The sequence below is a fragment of the Notothenia rossii genome (genome assembly GCF_949606895.1).
Source record: "Notothenia rossii genome assembly, chromosome: 6".
In the NCBI taxonomy this organism is placed as follows: Eukaryota; Metazoa; Chordata; class Actinopteri; order Perciformes; family Nototheniidae; genus Notothenia; species Notothenia rossii.
In genome coordinates this window covers 3,899,137-3,920,675 of record NC_136909.1, presented here as the reverse complement: position 1 = coordinate 3,920,675, position 21,539 = coordinate 3,899,137, and the positions used below count along the sequence as shown (strand labels likewise).

The following is a 21,539-nucleotide window of genomic DNA, read 5'->3' as shown; positions in this document are numbered from 1 at the left end:
TTAATTAGATTAATTTTTTTAATCGAGTCCCAGCCCTAATATATATATATAATATAGATATACATAAATATAAGGCATATGGAATATTAATGTTAAATATTAAATATTGAACAGATTATATATGTGTAAAATGTACAACGTGGTTATATTCAAGAGAAACTATGGAGCAGAGAGTTATCTTCCAGCCAGAGGTGATTTATTGTACAGAGTTATAACACTGCGGAGCTGCAGCAGTCTGTTGGAGAAGGAGCTCCGTTGACTGTCCAGCTGCAGGTGGAGAGGATGGGTGGGTTCTTGTTTGCAGACTGCGGTGATTAGAGCATCCGTAGGCTGCACAAAAGTCAGGCATAGTCAGGTACTTCTGTAAACACAAAGCCAGCAATTTCCTGTATCATAATGTATCTAAAATGTAAGATATTTTTAACAAGCCAAACCACTTGGAAGAAATCATGTGTAACTTAAGTTATGTTGAAAAGAAAGAGCAGTTATGCCTCTCCCACTGGTGTAAAGTTGCTGGGTCAACTTTGTAATACTAGGTCTCACTCACGGCCTCTTGTTATTAGCCAGCTAATAAATACAACCACATACACAAAGAAAAGCTGCAATTTCAACATGTCCAAGCATCCTGTATCATAGCCATGCTAATAATGTTTATAATAAACCAAACCGTTTGTAAATCAGTCAAGATTTCAGCGATTTAAGAGTATTTTTCACTCACCTTACAACAGCCACCATAGCGCGTACCAGAGTAGCTTTTGACTGTAGCAAGATGGCGGCCGGTGAGCTACGCTGGAAAATCTCCCATGAGCCATCTAGTGTTTACATATATCTATGGACACACCAACCTGAGTAGGGCGCCACGAATGCCCGACTGCCTCTGACGGCCTCTAACTCCCAAAATCGTGTAGGTGTGTCAGGGCCTTAAGAGCTACCAGAAAGGCACTGTTTACCTTTCTGAGGGAAACTGGGATAGGAAAAAAAAATGTAACATTAGGTTAGAATAGATCATAGATTGTTGTTTTGTTTAATTTGATTTATTTATGTTTTTTTTTTGATTAGATCATAGATATATACGTCCATGAGATAAGAGATGGAAATTCTGATATGATGATTCACACTCATGTAGAGTAGGTGGCGGTATGCACCTTAAAGTTGTTTGCAATCCGCCAAAAACTGAGAGAAGAAGAAGAAAAAGGAGGAGGCGTCTTCACCGGAAGTGAAGTTCCTGGCTCTTTGTAACCTGGATCCATATGGCGTGTCGTCGCTACGGTTCTCTCTCTCTCTCTCTCTTTGTGTTCCTGAGAAAGTGTGTGTGAGCTCCAGCACTACTGATCCATCATCTGTGTGTCTGGATAAACCTCTGAATGGACTCTGTGCCCTTGTTTCTGGAGCGTTTACCTCGGACTATAGGAGCTAGCTTAGCATGCTAGCTGGAAACACGTTAGCAACACTAGTCAGATTGAGAGTTTGATGGAGAGAGAAACGGTGTGTTTAACGGAGTTTGCAGGTGATCTAGTAAACATGAGTAAAGTCCAAATGCTGCTGTCGTTGAAGCAGCGACTCACTGCTGCTGCTGACGAGATATTTGCTCTGTTTGAAAAAACGATAGCAAAGCTCGAGGAGGAGCTGTCTCTTTCCAAAGAGGAGAACGAGAGACTCCAGAAACTACTTGACGCTGTTTTACAGCCTCAGCTTCGGATACACAGAGCAGGTATGTTCCCTTTACTCTTCAGCAACACTTTAAACTCTTCAGTAACACTTTATTATCACATTAATAACACTGTTTCATTGCACTTTAGACCAGGGTTTGAGTTATAAACTGAGCTATATGGGGGTCTATATGTGCCTGTCGAGCCGTTAGTGGCCGACTCCGCCTACTAAGTGCTCCTCGGCAACTCTGCAGAATCCTATGCGTGACGTCACGGACCCTACGTCCATTTATATATATATACAGTCTATGGTGTGCAAACATTCACACACGCACACACAAGGCCGGACTGGGACAATAAGTCAGGCCGGGAATTATACACTTCTTTTTGTGCCATTTTGCTGGATTTATTCGTGAATATTTACAGCGTTGCTGCCCATAGTGATAGCCCTATAGTTTAAATATACTACACACAAATAAACATATGGACATGGGTTACTATCTAAACATTTTTTAAAATGTATTTAGGAACCTGTCCATGTGATTTTAAGTGGGGGTGGACCTCAAATCCTCTAGGGGGGGTCCGGGGGCATGCTCCCCCAGTAAGATCTTTTTTTTAATTTTGGAGTTAACTGCATCAATCTGGTGCACTTTGAGGGGATAATAAAGAGACTAGATCTATGGAAACACCCATATGAAACAGAACTGTATACATTTCAATACTCATAAGAACATGGCCATAACCAATAACATACCATATCCAATATTAAAAATCATTGAAACTTGTTTATTTATTTATTTTCGGTTCATTTATAGTTGCGAGTGTGTCTGGGCTCCTGAACCAGCCTCTCCCTCCTCTCCCCCCTCTCCCTCTGCTCCTCTTTGAGGCACCAGCAAAGACTTTAAAATTGTATCTTACATTTTTTCACCTATTTAACATTTTTTTCTTTTTATTCATGCATATTTTACTAATCACTCCCCCCTCAAATGGAAATATGTGTTTACATAAATGGTGACCAAACTATTTGAGACCCACTGAGATAACTTAGACTAAGTTAACTATCTAAACACCCAGAGTCCTTAACCTCACCTGAGCTGTAGTTATTATTAGAGGCTCTCAGTCTGACAGTAGAGAGCTCTCCCTCCACCTTGTTGTTGAAACATCTCCTTAATTAGCGCAGCTAGCTAGCACCAGATGCTAACAACAACAATAAAAGTAACCGATGCGGGCACTCTCTCTCACTTGCGCCACACATACACAAACCCTCCTGAGCTTGAATGACAAAGAGAGACCACTCAAGGGCTTTGATGTATGATCGGTATGACAGTGGCCATGTCGGCAGGCCACATCACGTAGACAGCCAGTCACCAACAGGCCACTTAATATTAGGGATGCACGATATTGGTTTTTTGAAACCGATACCGATAACTTCCTGCTTCGCAAATCTGTATAATGCAGTCATTTCTACTCATGTAATTTGTTTTGGCCACATTAAGGGATAATTTATTTACTGCAAACCAGTTACATAGTATTTTTAATTCTGCATTCACAATTTTAACAAGATCGCCAAGAATATGATGGGAGCACAGAATTCAAAGTTCAGGTTCCAATGCATGACATTAAGGATTTTGGGAGATGGCCCTGTGGGCCATCTAAGCTAATTTACAGATTGCCCTGAGCCCAATAGAGATTCTCCTGAAAAATTCGCGCGGACGAAATGGCACGAAGGGTTGGGGGGCCTCCCCCTAGAAAAGAAAATATTTTTGAAGGTCTTACTGTAGATGCTGTCTGGTACATTCTCTAGACTGAATTATAAGATGAATCACCACAATATTATATTGTACAATTTCAATTGTATTCTTCATTTCACTTGTTTGTTTGTTCTTGTTTGTGTTTGCTCGCTTGCATGCCCTGCATAGCTATAAGAAATACTTAAGTTGTTGGTCAAGACACTTTCCATCTGATGAAGGCAAATGCCTTCCCAGATGTAAAAAAGTAGAACACATTACATTCAGTTGTAATTGCCAAAACTAACATTATTTACACTATTATGGCCCCTGTTAAAAATGTTTGTAATGTTATCTACTGTAAGTTGGTCGAATGAATGCTTCCTCATCCGGAAGCTGACCGAGCAGACCCGAGCAGCAATCGAGAGAAGCCGAGCGCATCCGCGAAGAACACAAAAAGGCGACGTCAGAGTTCCCGTTAGCCGGCAAATCTAAATCTCTTTGGTCAAAATAATTTCCATTTAGCGCAATACCGCTTCAGTTGCGCCAGTTATGTGACAGACAAGAAGAGTATGTGACAGACAAGAATAGTCAATTCTAATGTCTAACCAGTGTTTCCCCTAGGATGGAGTCATAGCAGCGGTGCTAAGGCACGCGGGCCCAGCAAAATGTGAGCGCGGCGCGCATGGACATTTTAAGTGTGTGCGCGTGCGAAGTGTTTCCCGCCATTATGTTTCTATTTGTCTGCCAGCACAAGAAAGACACATACATCATTAAAGGCTTCAAATGTATTCAGTATTGTATGAACATAATTGGTGGTTGGACATCACATCCTCTAGGGGGGTCTGGGGGTATGCCCCCCCGGGAAGATTTGTTTTTACATTTTAATATAAAATGCTTCAATCTGGTGCACTTTGAGCACACAATGACTAGAGACTAGATCTAACTCTAAACACCCATATGAAAAAGATCGTTTTACATTTTAATAATCAAATAATTGAACATACCAATAAACTACCATAGCCAATAACACATATGTAACTTATTTTATTTTTGTTGTTCATTTACATCACTTTCATCAGGCAATTTTTTTGTTTAATATCAGGTGTCAAAAGAGCATGGCACCTAGTAATGAATGTGCCAAATGTCTCCACTTCGTTCCACTGCCCCAGTGACTTGAATATCTTGGGTTCTGCCAAGGGGTTTACTTCCTTAGTTTTTCTCTCATATATCATTTGTCCTGCCTTGTTTCTTGATCCATATATGTTTTCTTTATACTCTATACATAAAATGATGTTTTTTTTATGCTCTATACATAAAATGACTCACTCCATTTAGTGATGATGGCACAGTTGGCATCCTGCCTGAGAGCACTTTATTTTTCTGGGGGTCTTAAAGAATAGCTCTAAGGCTCTCCTAAAGGGAAAGTCTCTGGTTGGGGGGCCATTGATGCTCAATCGCATACAGGTGGCAAGGTGTTCCCCCTGCAAGCGATTTCTCAAGTCAGTCTTCACCTGTAAATACAAACATAATAATCAACAGACGAGTGGATGTGGAGCCCATGGGGTTGAGATTTGAATAAAGTCAAATAATGATATCACTTGTTCAAGTATCCTACCCGGTTCAATGTTGAGAAATCCCTCTCACAGTTTACACTGGAAACTGGGATGGTCAGGCCAATGGCAGCCAGCTTGCTCAGAGATGGGTAAAGCAGCCCCCATTCACCCACCTCTGATGCCAGTTCCTGCATCACCTGCTGCTGATCCAAGTCCTGAAACACAACATGAACATCAATCCAGGCTATAGAACTCCTGAAAAGGAATGTTACTGTAATTCATTATGATACCTTGAATGGCCCAACTATCAGCTGCTGTTTAAAAGAGGACCATTCCTGCAGCACCTCATTACAGTCAGCCTGTAGAAATTTGCTGGCAAGGAACTGCACATTGGCCTCATCTCCAGTTGCTGCCTGAGGGCTCAGCGCATGGAAGGCCCCTAAAAGGTCCAGATTCTGGAACCTCCTCTCCAGGCTCTCCAGCAGGCCATCGAAATATGGATCCATCACTTAACCATAACAGCAACAGATTATTAAACTGAAACTTGTGTCCATATTCAAACCACTTAATAGGCATCTAGTATTAACAGGATCCTCCCTCTTAAGCACCTTTTGTATTATTGTTTGCTACGATTGCACTTTGACTTTAGCTCTAGATTATGCTCTTAGTCGCTTGTTTAGAAAGGAGATACACTTGTGAGTTCTGGTGAGTAGAAGCGTCTGCTAAATGCTAAATCCAAAACAAACATACCTGGCTTCTGAACCGGGCCCAGAGCTCTTCCCTGGTCAGTCCCTTTCTTGTCCCCCTCTTGTTCCTCTCCTCCTCATGGACAATACTGTAAGCCCCAAGTCCCGCAGGGTTGTCCAGGTCTGCGTGGAGCTTTGAAAGGAAAGACCCTGGTGGCTGATGGTCTCCAGCATCTTTAATTGCTCGGAGGCAGGCCATTGTCACAGGAACCTAATAACAAAGACAGAGTAGGTGTAAATGCAGCAGCAGCAGATATCTGGTTAGTATGAGCAGTGTATGGACAGTGGTGTTAAAAATAAAACATTGGAAAGTATACCTGCACTTTCAGAGCAAGGAAGTTGACATTTTCCTTCTGGAACAGCCTTGACAGCCTGCTGATATGTGGCAGCACATCTGCTTGCAGGTAGACCGATGCCACAAAGCGGTAGGTGGCCAGAAAGCCATACAACCCCTTGGCTGTTGGGCATTTCTTATGCTCCGTCTCCTCAGCCAAGGCTGCCAGGACAGCGGTCAGGTTCCGCTGTAGGTTGGAAACAGCCATGGCTTGCGAAAGCCAGCGTGTGTCCTTCACTTCCTAAAAATATTTAGAGCCACAAGATGAAAGCATATTAAGTCATATCAGGTGCCTCCAAATATGGAAGATGTTTTTTCCCTTTTAAATTACCTTCACTTTCAAGTTATCCAGGCCCAAGCACTCTGCTGCAGCCTGGAGTACAGCTGTGCGATTCGCACTGTTCCTGAAGTACAGGTGTAGCTGCTCTAGAAGGTCCCTGAAAGAGTTCATGTAAGCCACTCCTGATGAGGCGTCCTTGCAGCACAGGGTGAGGCGGTGTGCGGCACATGCAACCGACACCATCCATGGGAAGGTGTCCTGTAGCTGCTTGGCCACTCCATTCACTCTCCCTGTTTCAGGACAAACATGTTTTATGTCATGTTTTAGTTTTTAAGCTGCAGTGAATATCAACCTTGTTTTTGTTGGTAGTTCATACCAGTCATAACAGCTGCTCCATCTGTCCCCAGGCCATAAATCCTCTGGGTGGGAATGTTCTTTTTTGTAAGGATCGTTCTTATTGCCTTGACTATGGTGTCAGCTCTGCCATCGCTGACTGTCACCAGGTCAGGAAATTGGCTGTAAAGCAGCCCATTTTTGTCCATGTATCTGATGAACATATTAAACAGTCAGACTGACTCAACAGATGTAGGTCTTTGGGATAAGCCTTATTTGTTTATTATTACTACCCAATCAGTGGCGGTGGAATATGTTGTTGCCCCGATCAGATTCAATCCAGACTACGTGAAAGAACAACAAGCTAGCAACCGCCAACCAACTGTGATTGGTTTAAAGAAATAGAGCGTTTCCCCCGGAGCCCCCCTGTCCCCGAGTGGTAATGAGTCCAGCCAGACTTTTCTTCAGCGCTGGCACAGTGTAAACGAAGTGTGGAGATAGGTCTGGCTATGCAAGACTATATTAAACATAATAAAGACACGTCAATCAAAATTATTTTAAGTCTTAATTGTTGTCATTCTTGGAATAAAATTATACCTAACGTGAACATCGAGCTGCTTCTTCACAGACACATCTGTGGTCTCGTCCACCTCAAGCCCAATTGCCACAGAAGCACTGATGTTTGCCAAGATAGGCTCTTCAACGACAGTGCCCAGGATTTCTAACATCTCATCGATGATTCGGTGAGATGTGTAGTTGGTCCTCCCGATCTTAAAGAAAACAAATGCACTTAAGATTAAATATTGCACACTTTTTTTGTGATGAAGTTGATTAAAGAAAGCATTAACTTACCTTTAACTTCTCAAAATACTGGCAGCCAAGTAGTTCTGCGAGCTCCAAAAGGTCAGCATAGTTCGTATGGTGAGCATGTTCTTTTTTCGTGAGGTGGTAGAGGCACTTAAAACCACCAATCACCGCTTCGTGTTCAAGGGTGATAACTGGGTCAAAGGCGACCAGCACTGAGGACCCTGTTGAAAGGTAAACAAAAATAAAAATAAAAATTGTAATGTATTATAGCCTACTGTGTTGTTTGTACTATGTTGACCTGCTGAGGGACTGCAGATGAAAACTAGCTTAGGTCTACTAGCTAAATCTGTCACATTTACATTGATGTAAAACCTGATATGTTGATTAATGTGCATTCTTTTCTTTAAAATAAATAAACTGAAAAAAATAAACTAAACCAGAGAGTTTTGTGAATAATAAGCTAAAAATAAGATACAGTAGGCCTACAGTATTAGTGAATTTTACCTTGAATCAGTGCGGCGTGTGCCTTCACACTCTCTTGATGGTGCCGAGTGGCAGCATGCTTATCAAGGTAGTCGCTTCGGAAAAGCATGCACCCAACCTCAATAAATGGCCGTGTAGACACCCCCCGCTTCGGTGCTTGCTTGTGTTGGCGGCACAAGCGGCAGAACATTCCTGTCGGGACAAGATCTTTGATATATATTTATTTTCTTTAAGAGGTTTTGGCTACTGTATGATCGTTAAAACATCTGAGAGATCAAGCCCCTAACTGCTCCATATGTTAGATTCTCACCATGGTTAGCTATGTTGTACAGCCAAGGTTTGAACCTCGGGTCCTCCATCCACCCTGGATCAAATCCTGATTGCCGGTGCCTTGCTCTTTCTGATCCTCCTACCTCTGACCCTCTGACAGCAGCAGCAGCTGCACCTTGCTCCTCTCTTCTATCCTGACCTGCTCCTTCACCTCCTCTGCTCTGGCCTACTCTCATCGCATGTCCTGTCTAGTACGAGATATCAGTCAATACAATTGTAAATTTAAACAACTACTTAAAAACGATTTCCCAAAAAGTGTGTATCCATTTGCTCCCCTTTCAAAACATTGCTGCCAGACAACAGAGACCCACCTCCCTAACTTCACCCAACTAACCTCCTCCTCATCACCACGATCATCACTTCTCTTTCGTTTGCTGACAAGCCAGCCTTTTAAACTCATCTGAAAATAACATAAGATGTGATGAACAATCTATTACACTGGGTGTTAACTAGCTTTATTACATGGCTTAGTTGAATACTCTATTCTGATTGGTCAATTCAGAACACGTGACACGTTGTTAATCCAGAACAGACAGACCGCTGTCAAGGACTTATTGACCGTTGTTAAGGACGCTTACAAAGAACTTCGGTCGATTTAACTGTATACAGTATGGCCGAAAAGCAAACTGCATGCAGTTTGCTTTTCAAACTGGGACAAGAAAAACAGCGGAGAATTAACGGGGCAGAAACCCTCCTTTTTACGCAACGGTCCAGACATAGACATCAAACGGCGACACATATTCAGTTGCCAGTTACTTTGGCATTAGGGCAGGGATATCTAGATACTTTCCAAGCTTTGACATAATGAATTGTGCTACTTTTAAAGCAAGCAGCGATGTTTTCAAATCTGTAATCAGAAAGCTCCTCAAAAACCTTATCGAAGCAGTTACTGCCGTTACTACGTTAGTTCAAACAGTAACAAAGGACTATTTTTCTTAGCGGATGCATGTCAATTTAAATAAATAATAGCGTACTATTTTTTAAATCAATAAAAACATTTTCTAAATCTATAAAAGCATTTCAATTAATATTGGGAGTCATATCGTTACTTTGTTGAGAATGTGGCCATGTAATAAGCGGGATAATGTGCAGCGACGCGGTCATTATGGGGAAAAGAACACCCGACAGGCTGATCAGGAGCCCGACGCGAAGCGGAGGGATCTAGATCTGCATGAAGCGTCCCACATTATCCCTTACAAACTAGCTAAGTTAGCTAGATGTAATTCATTCTTAACTGTAGGCTTTTATCAAAGTATTAATTTACTTAATCTAAATGTAACAACATTTTAAATTATAATAACTTACATTTATGGCGTTATGACCTTCTTCTTGAGGTGATTGTGTCCAAATAAAGTTATGTCTGCTTCAACTTGCTGTTGTCTGTCTTGTCAGGCAGTTTTCCTTCAGCTCTGAAAATGACAGCTTTCCCGCGTATCGGTGGCTCGAAGTTGCCGCGAGCGCTAGGGGGCAGCACTTATAATTCTTTTTTTTTTTTTTATCTGTTGCCCCCTAGCAGCGGCGCGCATATTTCAGCAGCGGCGCAGCGCCGCTGCTGAAAACATATAGGGGAAACACTGGTCTAACAATTAATGTGGAGAAAGAGATGTCCTGTATGGGTTGATTGTGCGTTGATCTGTTGGTAATGCCTCGGGGTTCCGGTGGGCATGTAAACAAATGCATAATGCTGCGCTATACTTTGTGGCCTCACCCGGTTGCATAGCGACACTTATTGTTTAGGTGTCTTTTAATAAGCAGGTAGTCATATCATTAGCTAGAACTAGCTGGATCTGATCGATATGGACATAAACGCGAGTGAAGTCTAATCTGACGGGAGAGAGAGATCAGCTGCTGCTGCTGACGAGTCGACACGCAGCTTTGCATGATCACATGCAGCGGTGAGCGGACAAAACACACACTTCAGGTTAGAATATCACACGTAGCTATTTGAATTACCTCTCAAACTACCTAAACTAGTTATAGATATGTTTAGTTTTACTGTCGGGTCACTCATTACTGGAACCGCGAGCTGCATGATACTGGCATAATAAGATTGCCCGATCAGGCCACCAGCAGGTGAGGCTTCATGGCCCGAGCTAAATACTAGATGGCCCCGGGCCATCGGGCAGTCCTTAATGTCGAGCCCTGTATATATATTAAATGTACCTGTAGTTTTTTCCTCGTTTTAGCCCTGGGGTCGTCTCTGGCAAACTTCTTGTCTTTTTCAAAAGCTTCGTCGATAAGTAAAAGCCCCGGTGCCTTTGCAGCTGGCTTTGGATTCGCCTCTAGTTTAGCAGCGCAGGCGGCGTACGCTTTTAACACACCATCGTAGCGATGGCGATGTTTCAGGTGACTAATCAGGTTGGAAGTATTATAGCTCGTTGCCTTTTTCCCTCCTCGTGGAACTTCTGAATTGCATTTGTTAATACAAATAGCAAGCGAACTATCTAACTCTGAAACTTTGAAATAGTCCCATACTACCGACGACATGTTTGTTTACTGTCCTGGCTTCACGGCCGCACACCATTTACGTCACAGCCAGGCATGAGTTAGGGAGCGCTGGATTTGTGAAAAACTCCACTCTTCCTAAACCACTAATACCACAGTACTGGCAAAACGGGAGGAGCCGAGTGAAAAACAAGCGCCCCTCGTCCCAATCCACCCACACCGCAGTATTTCTTGCTTCTTCTTTTTTTCCAAAAAAGATATTGTATATTATCGGGGTTATTAATACTTTTATCGGGTTTATCGGGATGACGTCATAATTCCTAATATCGGACCGATAATTATCGTGCCGATAATTATCGTGCACCACTACTTTAATATACAATATCATACGACACGATATACTTTATTGTCCCGGTGAGGAAATTTGTTCTGGACTCTATCCTGGAGTTCCACATGTACATATACAAACATAGTGGACATTAAGAGACATACAAATATCATCAGTCATACACCGTTTGAACAAACACATTACACATACTGACAATGGCAACCTATTGCACAACCCCCATGGCCAACATTTAAAAAGTACATTTTATTATATTTGACTACATTTCTTTTCATGTGAATGTTAAGAAGCTTAATGGACATAGGTAGGAATGAGTGCTTATAGCGGTTCAGCCTGCTCTTGGGAACCCTGAATCTTCTACCAGAAGGTAGGAGCTGGAATTCTGGGTGGAATCAGACACAATTTGTTTTGCATGTCTGATAATGGACTGCTCGTATATGTTTTGGAGGCATGGGTGTTTTTTAACCCCCATAATTTTCATAGCAGTCTGTACCAGGCGAGCGATCTGTTACTTTTACTGCACTGTCAAGTTACCATACCAGGCAGTGATACCATACCTTATGATGCTCTCCAACACTGCATGATAGAACAGTCACATGAAAATCTGGTCGACTCCGAAAGCCCGGAGTCGACACAGAAAGTACAACCGCTGTTGAAGTCTAGAGCACAGACCTTGAACATGCGCCTTCCAGCTGAGTGTATTATCTACATGGAAACCAAGGTATTCATAGGAGCTGACCTGAGTTATGGGTTCATTGTGGATAACCACCGGCCTAAGGTCACCCACTGCCTTTGGATCCCACACCATCTCCTGAGTCTTCTTCACATTCCTGGGCTTGACAGTAACGGTTGCCAGGTTGCCATTAGCAACCATTCAGAAAAAATGTCAACCACTTATTGGCCTTGGGTTGCCATCAGTGGCAACCGGTTTCTAACATAAATAAATAAATAAGAACAGCAAACAGCAAAATGTGCACCCCAAAAACAGATAAATGTTAATTATTTGTTGTATTAAGACCAGTGTTTCCCCTAGTTTTACTGCCTTGGCAGGGTGCTGCTCGTGTACCCCGAAACATTTTTATCCTCTGGAGCAGAGAGAGGAGCTGTGGATTATTGTTATTGATATCGTACAGTAACAAAGTATTTGTACATTAAAAATTAATAAAGTAAAGTGTTACACTGTATTACTTTAATTCAAACTGTATTCCCTTCTTATCATGTAGCCTACACTTCTTCCTTTCATTGATACATTTAAATCACCTGACTACAGCATATAACATACCTGCTGCAACCCTGTGCTGCTGTTGCTTCTCTCTGCCTCATCCTCTATTGCTGGAGGCAGCTCCACCTCATCTGATCTCTGATATGAAAGCAATCGTGTTATGATCATATTGAGCTATTGGTGTGAGTCTAACATTAAACAAGCAGTCAGCTTGTCATACATTGCTGACGATACATTTTAAGTGGCAATTTGTTGAGTCACTGCCGCTAAATGCCGGTAGCATCAAGCTAGCAAATCCTGCATTAGCTTCACATCAACAGGTGTAGACAGAACATCCAATTATCCGGAGCTAATTTACTGAATAAACCAACTCACATCTCCTGTCTTTTTTTTCACCCAACTCATGAGACTATTCTCCTGCTGGCGTTTCATTGTTGTTTTCTGTCGAATTCAATACTGTAGTTCAAAACCGCGGTACCTTCTCACCATTTGTGAGCTATTTTTAGAATGCGCACGCTACGTTCGTTGTCGCGTCCGCGCGCGTCCACCTGGGCAGGCTGTTTGTGTCCTTCTCCGGGGAGCGGAGCCCCGCCCTTCAGAAACAGAACGGAGGGAGAATGTGAATACGCACGGCAGTAGACACTGAAACATGCACATTGGATAAATAACATAGGGGTTTAGTTTATTTAATAAAAGAGCACATGTTCAATGTGAAACGTGACCGTAGATAGATTACTTCAGTTACAATTTGGTGCTATATATATATTTAATTCTTTTAAATAATAATAAAAAAAATGTAAAAAAACAAAAAAAACACCTTGAATTTCTGGCAGGGCGCGGGGCTCTGTTGGCAGGGCGCAGCGCCCCGCCAAGACAATGGTAGGGGAAACACTGAAGACTGATATTCAGTGTTTGTACGGGTGCTTGAAATCCTTGAAAATGCTTGAAATTTGACGTGGTGTTTTCAAGATTGGGAAAGTGCTTGAATTTTGAGAATGGTGCTTGAATTTGGGATAAAGTGCTTGAAAATGTAAATGCTTTACTTCACTTTTTAGATTAAAAGAAAATAAAGAAGTTGGAACGCGCTTAATTGCTTCTCTTTTACATAAAACAGCTCCGCTCCGGCCTTCCCGCGCTATGTGCGTGACCTGCAAGTGTTTGTGTTAAGTGTGACCTGGGCATTCTGATGAGAGTGATAGATGACAGTATGCCAGGAGGTTGCAGTTTCAACTAGCGTTGGCTAGCAGAAGACAAATACAAGCAATGGCTAAGACGAGGGTCAAGCCCACGAGTAGCCTCCTGCAAAGTTTGCAAAAAATAACGATGGGAGAGTCGGCGCTGACGAGCCACATGAAAGGTACCCCGTAGTCGAGCATTTTAGATTAGGTTAACGTTAGGTTTGTTTAAGCTAACGTTAGCAAGCTGAATAGGGTGCTCTGGTACCACGTACACTTATGAGCATCCTTATGTTCAAACATGGTGTTTGTTATGGCCAATCCATGACTAGCACAGAAGTCCAGTAACAAACCACCACTCCGGTTCAGATCAGGGGGGCCGTTCCTCCCAATCACTCCACTCCAAGTGTCTCCATCATTGCCCACATGTGCGTTGAAGTCTCCCAGCAAGATTAAAGAGTCCCCTTCAGGAGCCCCATACAGGACTCTTTCCAGGGTCTCCAAGAAGTCCGTATACTCTGAACTGCTGTTGGGTGCATAAGCACACACAACAGTCAGAGTTTTCCCCCCCATAACCTGCAGGCGTAGGGAGGAGACCCTCTCGTCCACTGGGGTAAACTCCAACAACGAAGCACCCAACCGGGGACTTGTGAGTATCCCCACACCCGCCCGGCGCCTCACACCTTGAGCAACTCCGGAGAAGAATAGAGTCCAACCCCTATCCAGAAGTAAGGTTCCAGAGCCGACGCTGTACGTAGAGGTGAGCCCAACCAGATCCAACTGGTAAAGCTCCACCTCCCGCTAGGGCTGGGCGATATATCGAGTTTACACGATACATCGTGGATTGCACTCCATGCGATGTCGTAAATGACCACATCGTGAACATTGAGTATTATGTTGTCAAATAAATTTCCCGCCGCGGCCAAAATGAGCTTTCCTTTCTCCCTCATAGACACAGTCACACACGCAGGCACACACGCAGGCACACACGCAGGCACACACGCAGGCACACACGCAGGCCCCGTCTAACTTGCACACAAACATTACACACATGCACAGTGACAGAGAGCAGGGCTCGACATTATAAATGGCCCGCTGGCTCGGAAGCACTATTTAGACACCCCGGGCCAGCATAACGTACTTTCCACTTGCCTGCTCGGGCCACTAAAAATATTGCTTAAAAAAATAAAATTGTCCAGTGGTATAGGTACTTTGACAATCAATGTTGTTAAATTGTTTCGTTTATTAACGCTACAACATAGCGTTTCGTGAGGCGGTTGTCGTTGTTGGGTGAAAGGCAAACGGGAGCCGGGCAAAAAACTATCTTTAAATAAAAGAAAGTCACCGGAGGAGTTAAAGGAGAGTGACAGGGAGTATGAGAAGAAGAGGGAGAGAAAGTTTCAGCCAGCTTGATCGATGGAGTTGGCTTCTAGTGGTGCAGTGACGCGTCCTAAAACCCTTTTTATAATCTATCGATTAGATTTATGATTCGAAAATTATAAAAGTAGGGTAGACATGTGGAGATTATCCGGCTGAACAAAACGTGCATTTATCAAACAGGTTTGTTTTCCACAGACCTTATTTCCAGCTATTTTCCAAAACCCTTTGGAGAAATCCCATTGCTTTTTTGTCGAGGGAACCAGCAGCTTACTTCCTGGTTTTAGGACGCGTCACTGCACCTCTCAATATGATGCCAATATAAACAAGGTTTTCTGTCTGCTCTGTACATCAATGCCGACCTATGCTGACAAGTAAGTGAAGAGTAGACAATATAAAGGTATTGGCTATAGGGAAATGTCCCAGCAGTTTAGGAGAATGAAGGTTCTAATCTAATCTAATACATAGCCATTACATTTCTAACTCCTGATAATGACAGGAAGACAGAAAGCGCATTATACTAATAATAATAATAATACTCATATTAATAGCAGATATTTTTGAACAATGACCACAATATCATTATTTTAATAAACCAAATATGAACAATTGAGGAAAATGAGGAAGAACTGATGATTCAAATGTTGTAGTACAAGTAGTAATGTAGTTAGTGCATAAATTACTATTGCAACAAATGTGTTAATTTTCTTCATTATTAATCGATTTTTTTAATGCAGACATATGTTGCAGGGACTACTAGAATTTTTTTTTTTTTAGAGGACATTTCAGTATATCGCGATATATATCGTATATCGCGATATAGTCAGTAAATATCGCGATATCATTTAGAGACCATATCGCCCAGCCCTACCTCCCGCACAAGCTCCGACTCCTTTCCCCCCCAGAGAGGTGACGTTCCACGTCCCCAAAGCCAGCTTCTGTCGCACGGGTCTGGTCCGTCGAGACCCTCTGCCTTCTCTGCCACCCTTCTGGCAGCTCACCCGACCCCATCGCTGTTTCCCGTAGGTGGTGGGCCTGCGGGACGGAGAAGCGGAGGTGTTGCCCACGTTGCCTTTTCGGGCTGTGCACGGCCGGGCTCCGTGGCAAACCCGGCCACCAGACGCTCACCGACGAGTCCTCCTTCTGGGCCTGGCTCCAGAAGGGGACCCCAGGCTTCCTCCGGGCCGGGTATCCTCACTTCGTGTGTCGTCTTTCATGAGGTCTTGTGAACCAATCTTAGTCTGGCCCCTTGCCTGAGACCAATTTGCCATGCGAGACCCTACCAGGAACATAACGTTCCAGACAACACAGCCCCCAGGTTCATCAGGGCACACAAACCTCTCTACCATGGTAAGGTGCTGGTTCTTCAGAGAGGTGCTGGTTCTTCAGAAAGGAGATAAGCAAATCAATGAATAAATATGTTCAATAATAAATTATGATCATCTAAAATGTTACTTGATAAAGAATAGGGGAACTAGTACAAAGGTCATTAAAAGTGGGGTAGGTAATTTTGGAGAAACCAGCTCTAGTGCGCTAGAATTTGAAAATACACAGCTGGAAAAAATCTGCCACTTCCTTACAGAGCCCCTCCTCCAACACACGATGACCAATGAGGGCACGAGATACGTTTGTGCACAGATGGAAGGCTGACAGGCAGGTAGGCCTAGGGTGGCAAAGGGGCAGAAAGTTTCCATGGGAAGTTAAGCTGGGGAATTTTGGAAATATTCGATGCAAAATTAAACAAAAAAACATGACATTTCTTTTTTTAAGTAGAACAGAACAAGTTTTAATTATTTTATTGAACAATTATTTTTTCCATTGAAGAACAGAAACAGGAATGTTGAGTTAAATGTTACTCATCCACCCCAACCCCACTCTTTACAAAATGAACAAAAATGCACCCCCCATCCAAAAATCCCCACAAAGTCCCATTCAAAATGTTAAATGAAAAGAGCCCTTCTCCCTCCACAAAGTCCCATTACACATGCAAATCTTCCTTCAAGCACTCCTCTGCATTTTGCTGAAGCCTTTCAGTCAATGGGCTCTTCCTGGGCCTCATCAACATCCAACTCTGAGTCTTCCTTTTCAGTGTCACTGTCCAACCTTGTTGAGGATGGCTCTGTGTCAGGTTCAAGAGCCTTAGGTTTGCTCGAATGCCAACCCGTTTTTCCACTCTCACATTTGTGAGCCTGTTGCGAACCTTTGTGTGGTCTCAATAGCCATGCAGTAAGCAGTGTACTATGGCATGGATATTCAAGTGTACTTGAATGGCATCTGTTTGTTTTAGTCAAGATTATGCTAAAATATACTTTCCCCAACTATGTTTAAGTTCCATATGAAGAGCCAACCTTCAATTTTGAAAATTCCCAGTTTATTCCCTTTAATTCCCGTGGTAATTTGTATCTTTGAAAATTCCCGGAATTTTGCAACCCTAGGTAGGCTATCGAGTTATTTTAGCCGGGCCGGCTAAAATGATTGGTCGTGCTTTTTACAGTACAACGGCTTACACAGATGACTTAATTTTTTGTCAAAGCACTGAAGATATTCATTGCTATCGGGGTGTTAATTGCATTCCATGGAATATCACAAAAAGTGTATCTTGAGCCGGTTTCTCAAACTTACCTACCCCACCTTTAAGTAGTTAAAACATTAATAAATGAGAAGGTGTGTCCAAACTTTTGACTGGTACTGTAAATACGAAAACACACCTATTTTAATATTTAAAATCATTTATACAAGTGCAACTTTGAACATGTACAGCAGTAAAATGCAACATACAAAATAATCAAGAAACATAAATGAATCACTGACAGGGAACATTTTACTGCACCATCATTACTATGACATAAGAAGGTGCTGTAAAATGTTCTGATAATACTTGCATACTTTTACTTAAATAAGGTTTCAATGCAGGATTTCAATTTGTAACAAAGTATTTTCATTCTATACTGTAGGCGTAGTGTATCTGTGAACGATCCCAAATACAATTCATTGTTTACATTGCAGCTAGTGCTAAACCAGAAGAAAAAAGGCTTTTTCATTTCTAACTGGAAGTGGAAAGGGGTTGGGCTACATGAGGTGAATTGAGCCAACAAAAATACACAATAGGTGGGACTAAGAAAGATAGTAGGCAAGTATAAAAACAAAGGCATTAATTAGGGCGGAAAATCGTCTCCCATTGTAATGGTGATTTGATTTTTAAATGCTAACACTTAACAGTTTTTTCTGACTGTGTGTTTCCTGTTTCCTGCAGACGTCCAGCTGGTGGTGGTGGTTAAAGAAGAGCTTCTCCCTGACCAGCAGGAGTGGAGCACCAGTCTGGACCAGGAGGACCCAGAGCCCCCCCCACACATTAAGCAGGAACAGGAGGAACCCAGGATCAGTCAGGACGGAGAGCAGCTTCAGGAGCTGGAGGAGGCTGATATCACCAAGTCCACTTTCACTCCTGACCCTGTGAAGAGTGAAGATGATGAAGAGAAACCTCAGTCCTCACAGCCTCATCAAAGACAAACTGAACACATGGAAACAGAAGCTGATGGAGATGACTGTCGAGGACCAGAACCAGCCAGGAACTCAGATCCAGAGATCAGTTTACAACCAAAGACTGAGGACGACACTGGAGACTCTTCTGAAACTAAAACTGGAGACTCTTCTGAACCTGACTTTGGAGACTCTTCTGAAACTGAAACTGGAGAATCTTCTGAACCTGACACTGAAGACAGTGCTGATTGGAAGGAGACCAGAGAACCTGCGTCAGGCTCACAATCACTAAAGAATGGAAAAGAATCTGTCAGTGATTCAAGCCGTAGTGCTGTAAAGAAACAATTTGGCTGCTCAGTTTGTAAGAAATCTTTTTCACAGAGTGGACATTTAAAGGAACACATGAGAATCCACACAGGAGAGAAACCATTTAGCTGCTCAGTCTGTAAGAAAGCTTTTTCACGGAATAGAAATTTAAAGGAACACATGAGAGTCCACACAGGAGAGAAACCATTCAGCTGCTCAGTCTGTGAGAAAGCTTTTTCACAGAATATAAATTTAAAGACACACATGAGAATCCACACAGGAGAGAAACCATTTAGCTGCTCAGTTTGTACCAAATATTTTGCATTGAGTGAACATTTAAAAAGACACATGCGAATCCACACAGGAGAGAAAGCACACAGTTGCTCAGTCTGTAAGAAAGATTTTTCTCTGAGTGAAAATTTAAAGGCACACATGAGAGTCCACACAGGAGAGGAAATATACAGCTGCAATGTTTGTGACAAAAGATTTAAATGGTATAGTAATTTCAAAATTCACAAGTGTGTTGGTCGTCAGTTCTCACAGCTTAATGCAATTCAAACTGAGGATAACGGAGAGGCAGAGCCTCCAATAAGCAGTTCAGCTGAACACATGGAAACAGAAGCTGATGGAGAGGACAATGAATAAGTCTGATTCCTCTCAGTTCACACATGAGAGGAATCTGTCTAACTGGATTAAAGGGCCCATGTCATGGCCATTTCTAGTGTTCATATCTCCCTTGTTGAGGTCTACTAGAATAGAGTTAAATTGTGCAATTTTTCAAACTCACATTGGTTTCTCATACAGCATCTCTGTATAGTATGTGTATCCACCAGGTATTCACTCTCTGTCCTAAACGGCTTGTTGGAGCTCCTGCCCCACCCTCCCTGTGAGCCCAGTGTGCTCTGATTGGTCGGGACGTTGCGAGGCTCGTTGCTGCGAGGAGCGGACAGGCTTCCGGGTTGGCGATACAGCGAGAAATAGCGAAACTCATCCTGAACACACACAAACACGCACAGCTTGATATTGAGTAAGAAAAATGTTTATAACTTGCTCAGTGAGGTATACTCAGATGAGTACCTGGAGTCAGTGGTTGGTACTCCAACTTCTGGCTCCACTCAAAGTTATTAGATGAAGCCCTCTGTATCGCAAACGTTAAAGGGGGTTGAGGGGGGGGGCTAGTGGAGTACTCCGTGACCACAGAGCGTGAACGTTGTGATCAGCTGTTTTAGCGCAGTTCTCCAGTGAAGGGGGGGAGTCTCCCTCCGCGGCCGGTTGGCGTAGTTTTGGCACAATTCCGTTGTACAGACCGACGTTAACAGCAGCCCTGTCTGTGCACACGGAGACCGAATCTAACCGCCTTCTGGAAAAGCTTCACAAGTACGTCGGTACGCAAATACGCTTAGTGACACAAGTGACGGTACGCAGTTCAGATTGTTGCCGCACCTGCCTACCAGTTATGTGCACCCCTGTTTATAACGCTGTAAGAATGGGTCTGCGGAGAGCATTTCTCCGCGATACAAACTTGTCTATTACCAGCGTTCAGGGACTCCCTGTTAGTTAGCCAAGGGATCATAGTGTGTGAGGTGCTCCGCGGATTAGTCCTTATGGGCCAATCCGGTCATTTGTTGTTGATTTGGGTATTCACATGTCACAGTACCCAGGAAGCAAACAATGGAAAATGAGAAATCTCCAACGAGGTTAGAGTTTTACTCGCTACAGGGTGTACTTTTAGGGTTTTTGACTGTGTAGACCGTTTACATGCATACAAACCTTCATAACACATAAGGGGACGGGTAATAACCGGGAAAGCATGATATGGGACCTTTAACATTGTCGCACAACATTCATATAAGATTTAAAGGGGACCTATTATGCGAAATGCACTTTTGAATGAACATAAGTGGAAAATATGTTTAATGTTTTTGTCATACAGATTTTCTGATTTAAAAGTTAACCACTGACTTTTGATGAACCATTTTATTTTGGATTGAGGGCTCCACGTTTCCATATGGAGATATAGGTTGATTTAATGTATTGTTCTTTATTTCTAAATGTTTTGTATCATTGCTATCCTGTTAATGAGCCCTGTTTTAAAATAGATGTACCTGTTATCTGATTGTTTTTGCTTCTGTAACTCTAAGGGAATACATTTGTCTATTTTGTATCCTGATGACCTAATGCCATTACATGTAATACGTTACTCCCTAAGCCTGATTTCACCCACCTGCAACCGATTCGCTAATAATCACAAATGTTCATTTCTTTGACCCCTTGACTCGACTATTTCTTGTTTAATAATCGTTACATCTCCTCAGGACCAAGTTCCCATGTCCTGCCTTTCCCCTGCTGATCACCCTCTGCTCATTTAAGGTGGACTGACCTTTACAATGGACCAGCTAGTCTTAGTGTCTGAATGCAAATGTTTTGTAAAGTGATGCTAGACCAAAAACGTGCTGTTGGGTTGTGTGCTCTCTGCAGGACGGTGTCTTTACTCAAAGATTGTTTATTAAATGAGAGCTTCACTCTGTTTGTGTTGTCCAAATGAGGCCAACAGAGCGATACGTCTTCTTTCCATTAGATGGCCTAAATGTTACATCATCCAGTTCAACTGTCATCCACATATTAATGATTGAAAACAGCAATGTGTAAGATAGGGCTAGTAATTGACTATTTCAACAGAATGTGAAGAGGTTACAGTCTTGATTAAATCTACTGAAATGAGCATTTAATTACTAAATTATTCTTAATTACTTTCATTAGATCATGGGTTTGCATTGCAATATTAGAACGCATAAAACCCAACTTTCTTTCTTCTAAGTTGCGGGTGTTCATTGTTTAGAAGTCCGTTGTGTTTCATCCAAGCTGCTCCGCTAATGCTGGAAGTATCTGTTTTATGCTTTACCTGCTCCAGTAACACAAGTGTAATTCACTGGACAGAGACAA

At 42.6% G+C, this 21,539-nt stretch overlaps 3 protein-coding genes and 1 long non-coding RNA gene across 7 annotated transcripts; 1 reads left to right on the top strand and 3 right to left on the bottom strand.

Annotated features, from left to right (window-relative positions):
- Positions 1–47: 47 nt before the first annotated feature.
- LOC307044054 lies at positions 48–1,264 on the bottom strand. The gene is made up of 3 exons (XR_013809510.1): positions 1,146–1,264; positions 719–964; positions 48–361 (listed from the first exon to the last, which is right to left on the bottom strand). It is a non-coding gene; the product is annotated as an uncharacterized lncRNA (long non-coding RNA).
- LOC307044031 (uncharacterized protein) lies at positions 1,206–20,857 on the top strand. The gene is made up of 2 exons (XM_079689050.1): positions 1,206–1,711; positions 18,064–20,857. The coding sequence occupies exons 1-2, from the start codon at positions 1,471–1,473 to the stop codon at positions 19,239–19,241; spliced, it is 1,419 nt and encodes a 472-aa protein (XP_079545176.1). The 5' UTR covers positions 1,206–1,470; the 3' UTR covers positions 19,242–20,857.
- LOC307044051 (uncharacterized protein) lies at positions 4,710–5,453 on the bottom strand. The gene is made up of 3 exons (XM_079689079.1): positions 5,223–5,453; positions 4,995–5,147; positions 4,710–4,890 (listed from the first exon to the last, which is right to left on the bottom strand). The coding sequence occupies exons 1-3, from the start codon at positions 5,436–5,438 to the stop codon at positions 4,711–4,713; spliced, it is 549 nt and encodes a 182-aa protein (XP_079545205.1). The 5' UTR covers positions 5,439–5,453; the 3' UTR covers position 4,710.
- Positions 5,458–9,725, bottom strand: LOC307044024 (zinc finger protein 862-like). Of its 4 annotated transcripts, none has more exons than XM_079689034.1 (9): positions 9,551–9,725; positions 8,580–8,645; positions 8,226–8,433; positions 7,937–8,122; positions 7,478–7,653; positions 7,223–7,395; positions 6,669–6,838; positions 6,344–6,582; positions 5,458–6,253 (listed from the first exon to the last, which is right to left on the bottom strand). In XM_079689034.1, exons 2-9 carry the CDS (start codon positions 8,643–8,645, stop codon positions 5,969–5,971), a joined length of 1,503 nt encoding a protein of 500 aa, XP_079545160.1. In that variant the 5' UTR covers positions 9,551–9,725; the 3' UTR covers positions 5,458–5,968. The 4 variants fall into 4 exon arrangements, with proteins under 4 accessions (XP_079545160.1, XP_079545161.1, XP_079545162.1 ...); XM_079689035.1 differs by having other exon boundaries at positions 7,937–8,107; XM_079689036.1 differs by lacking the exon at positions 8,580–8,645.
- Positions 20,858–21,539: the final 682 nt, after the last annotated feature.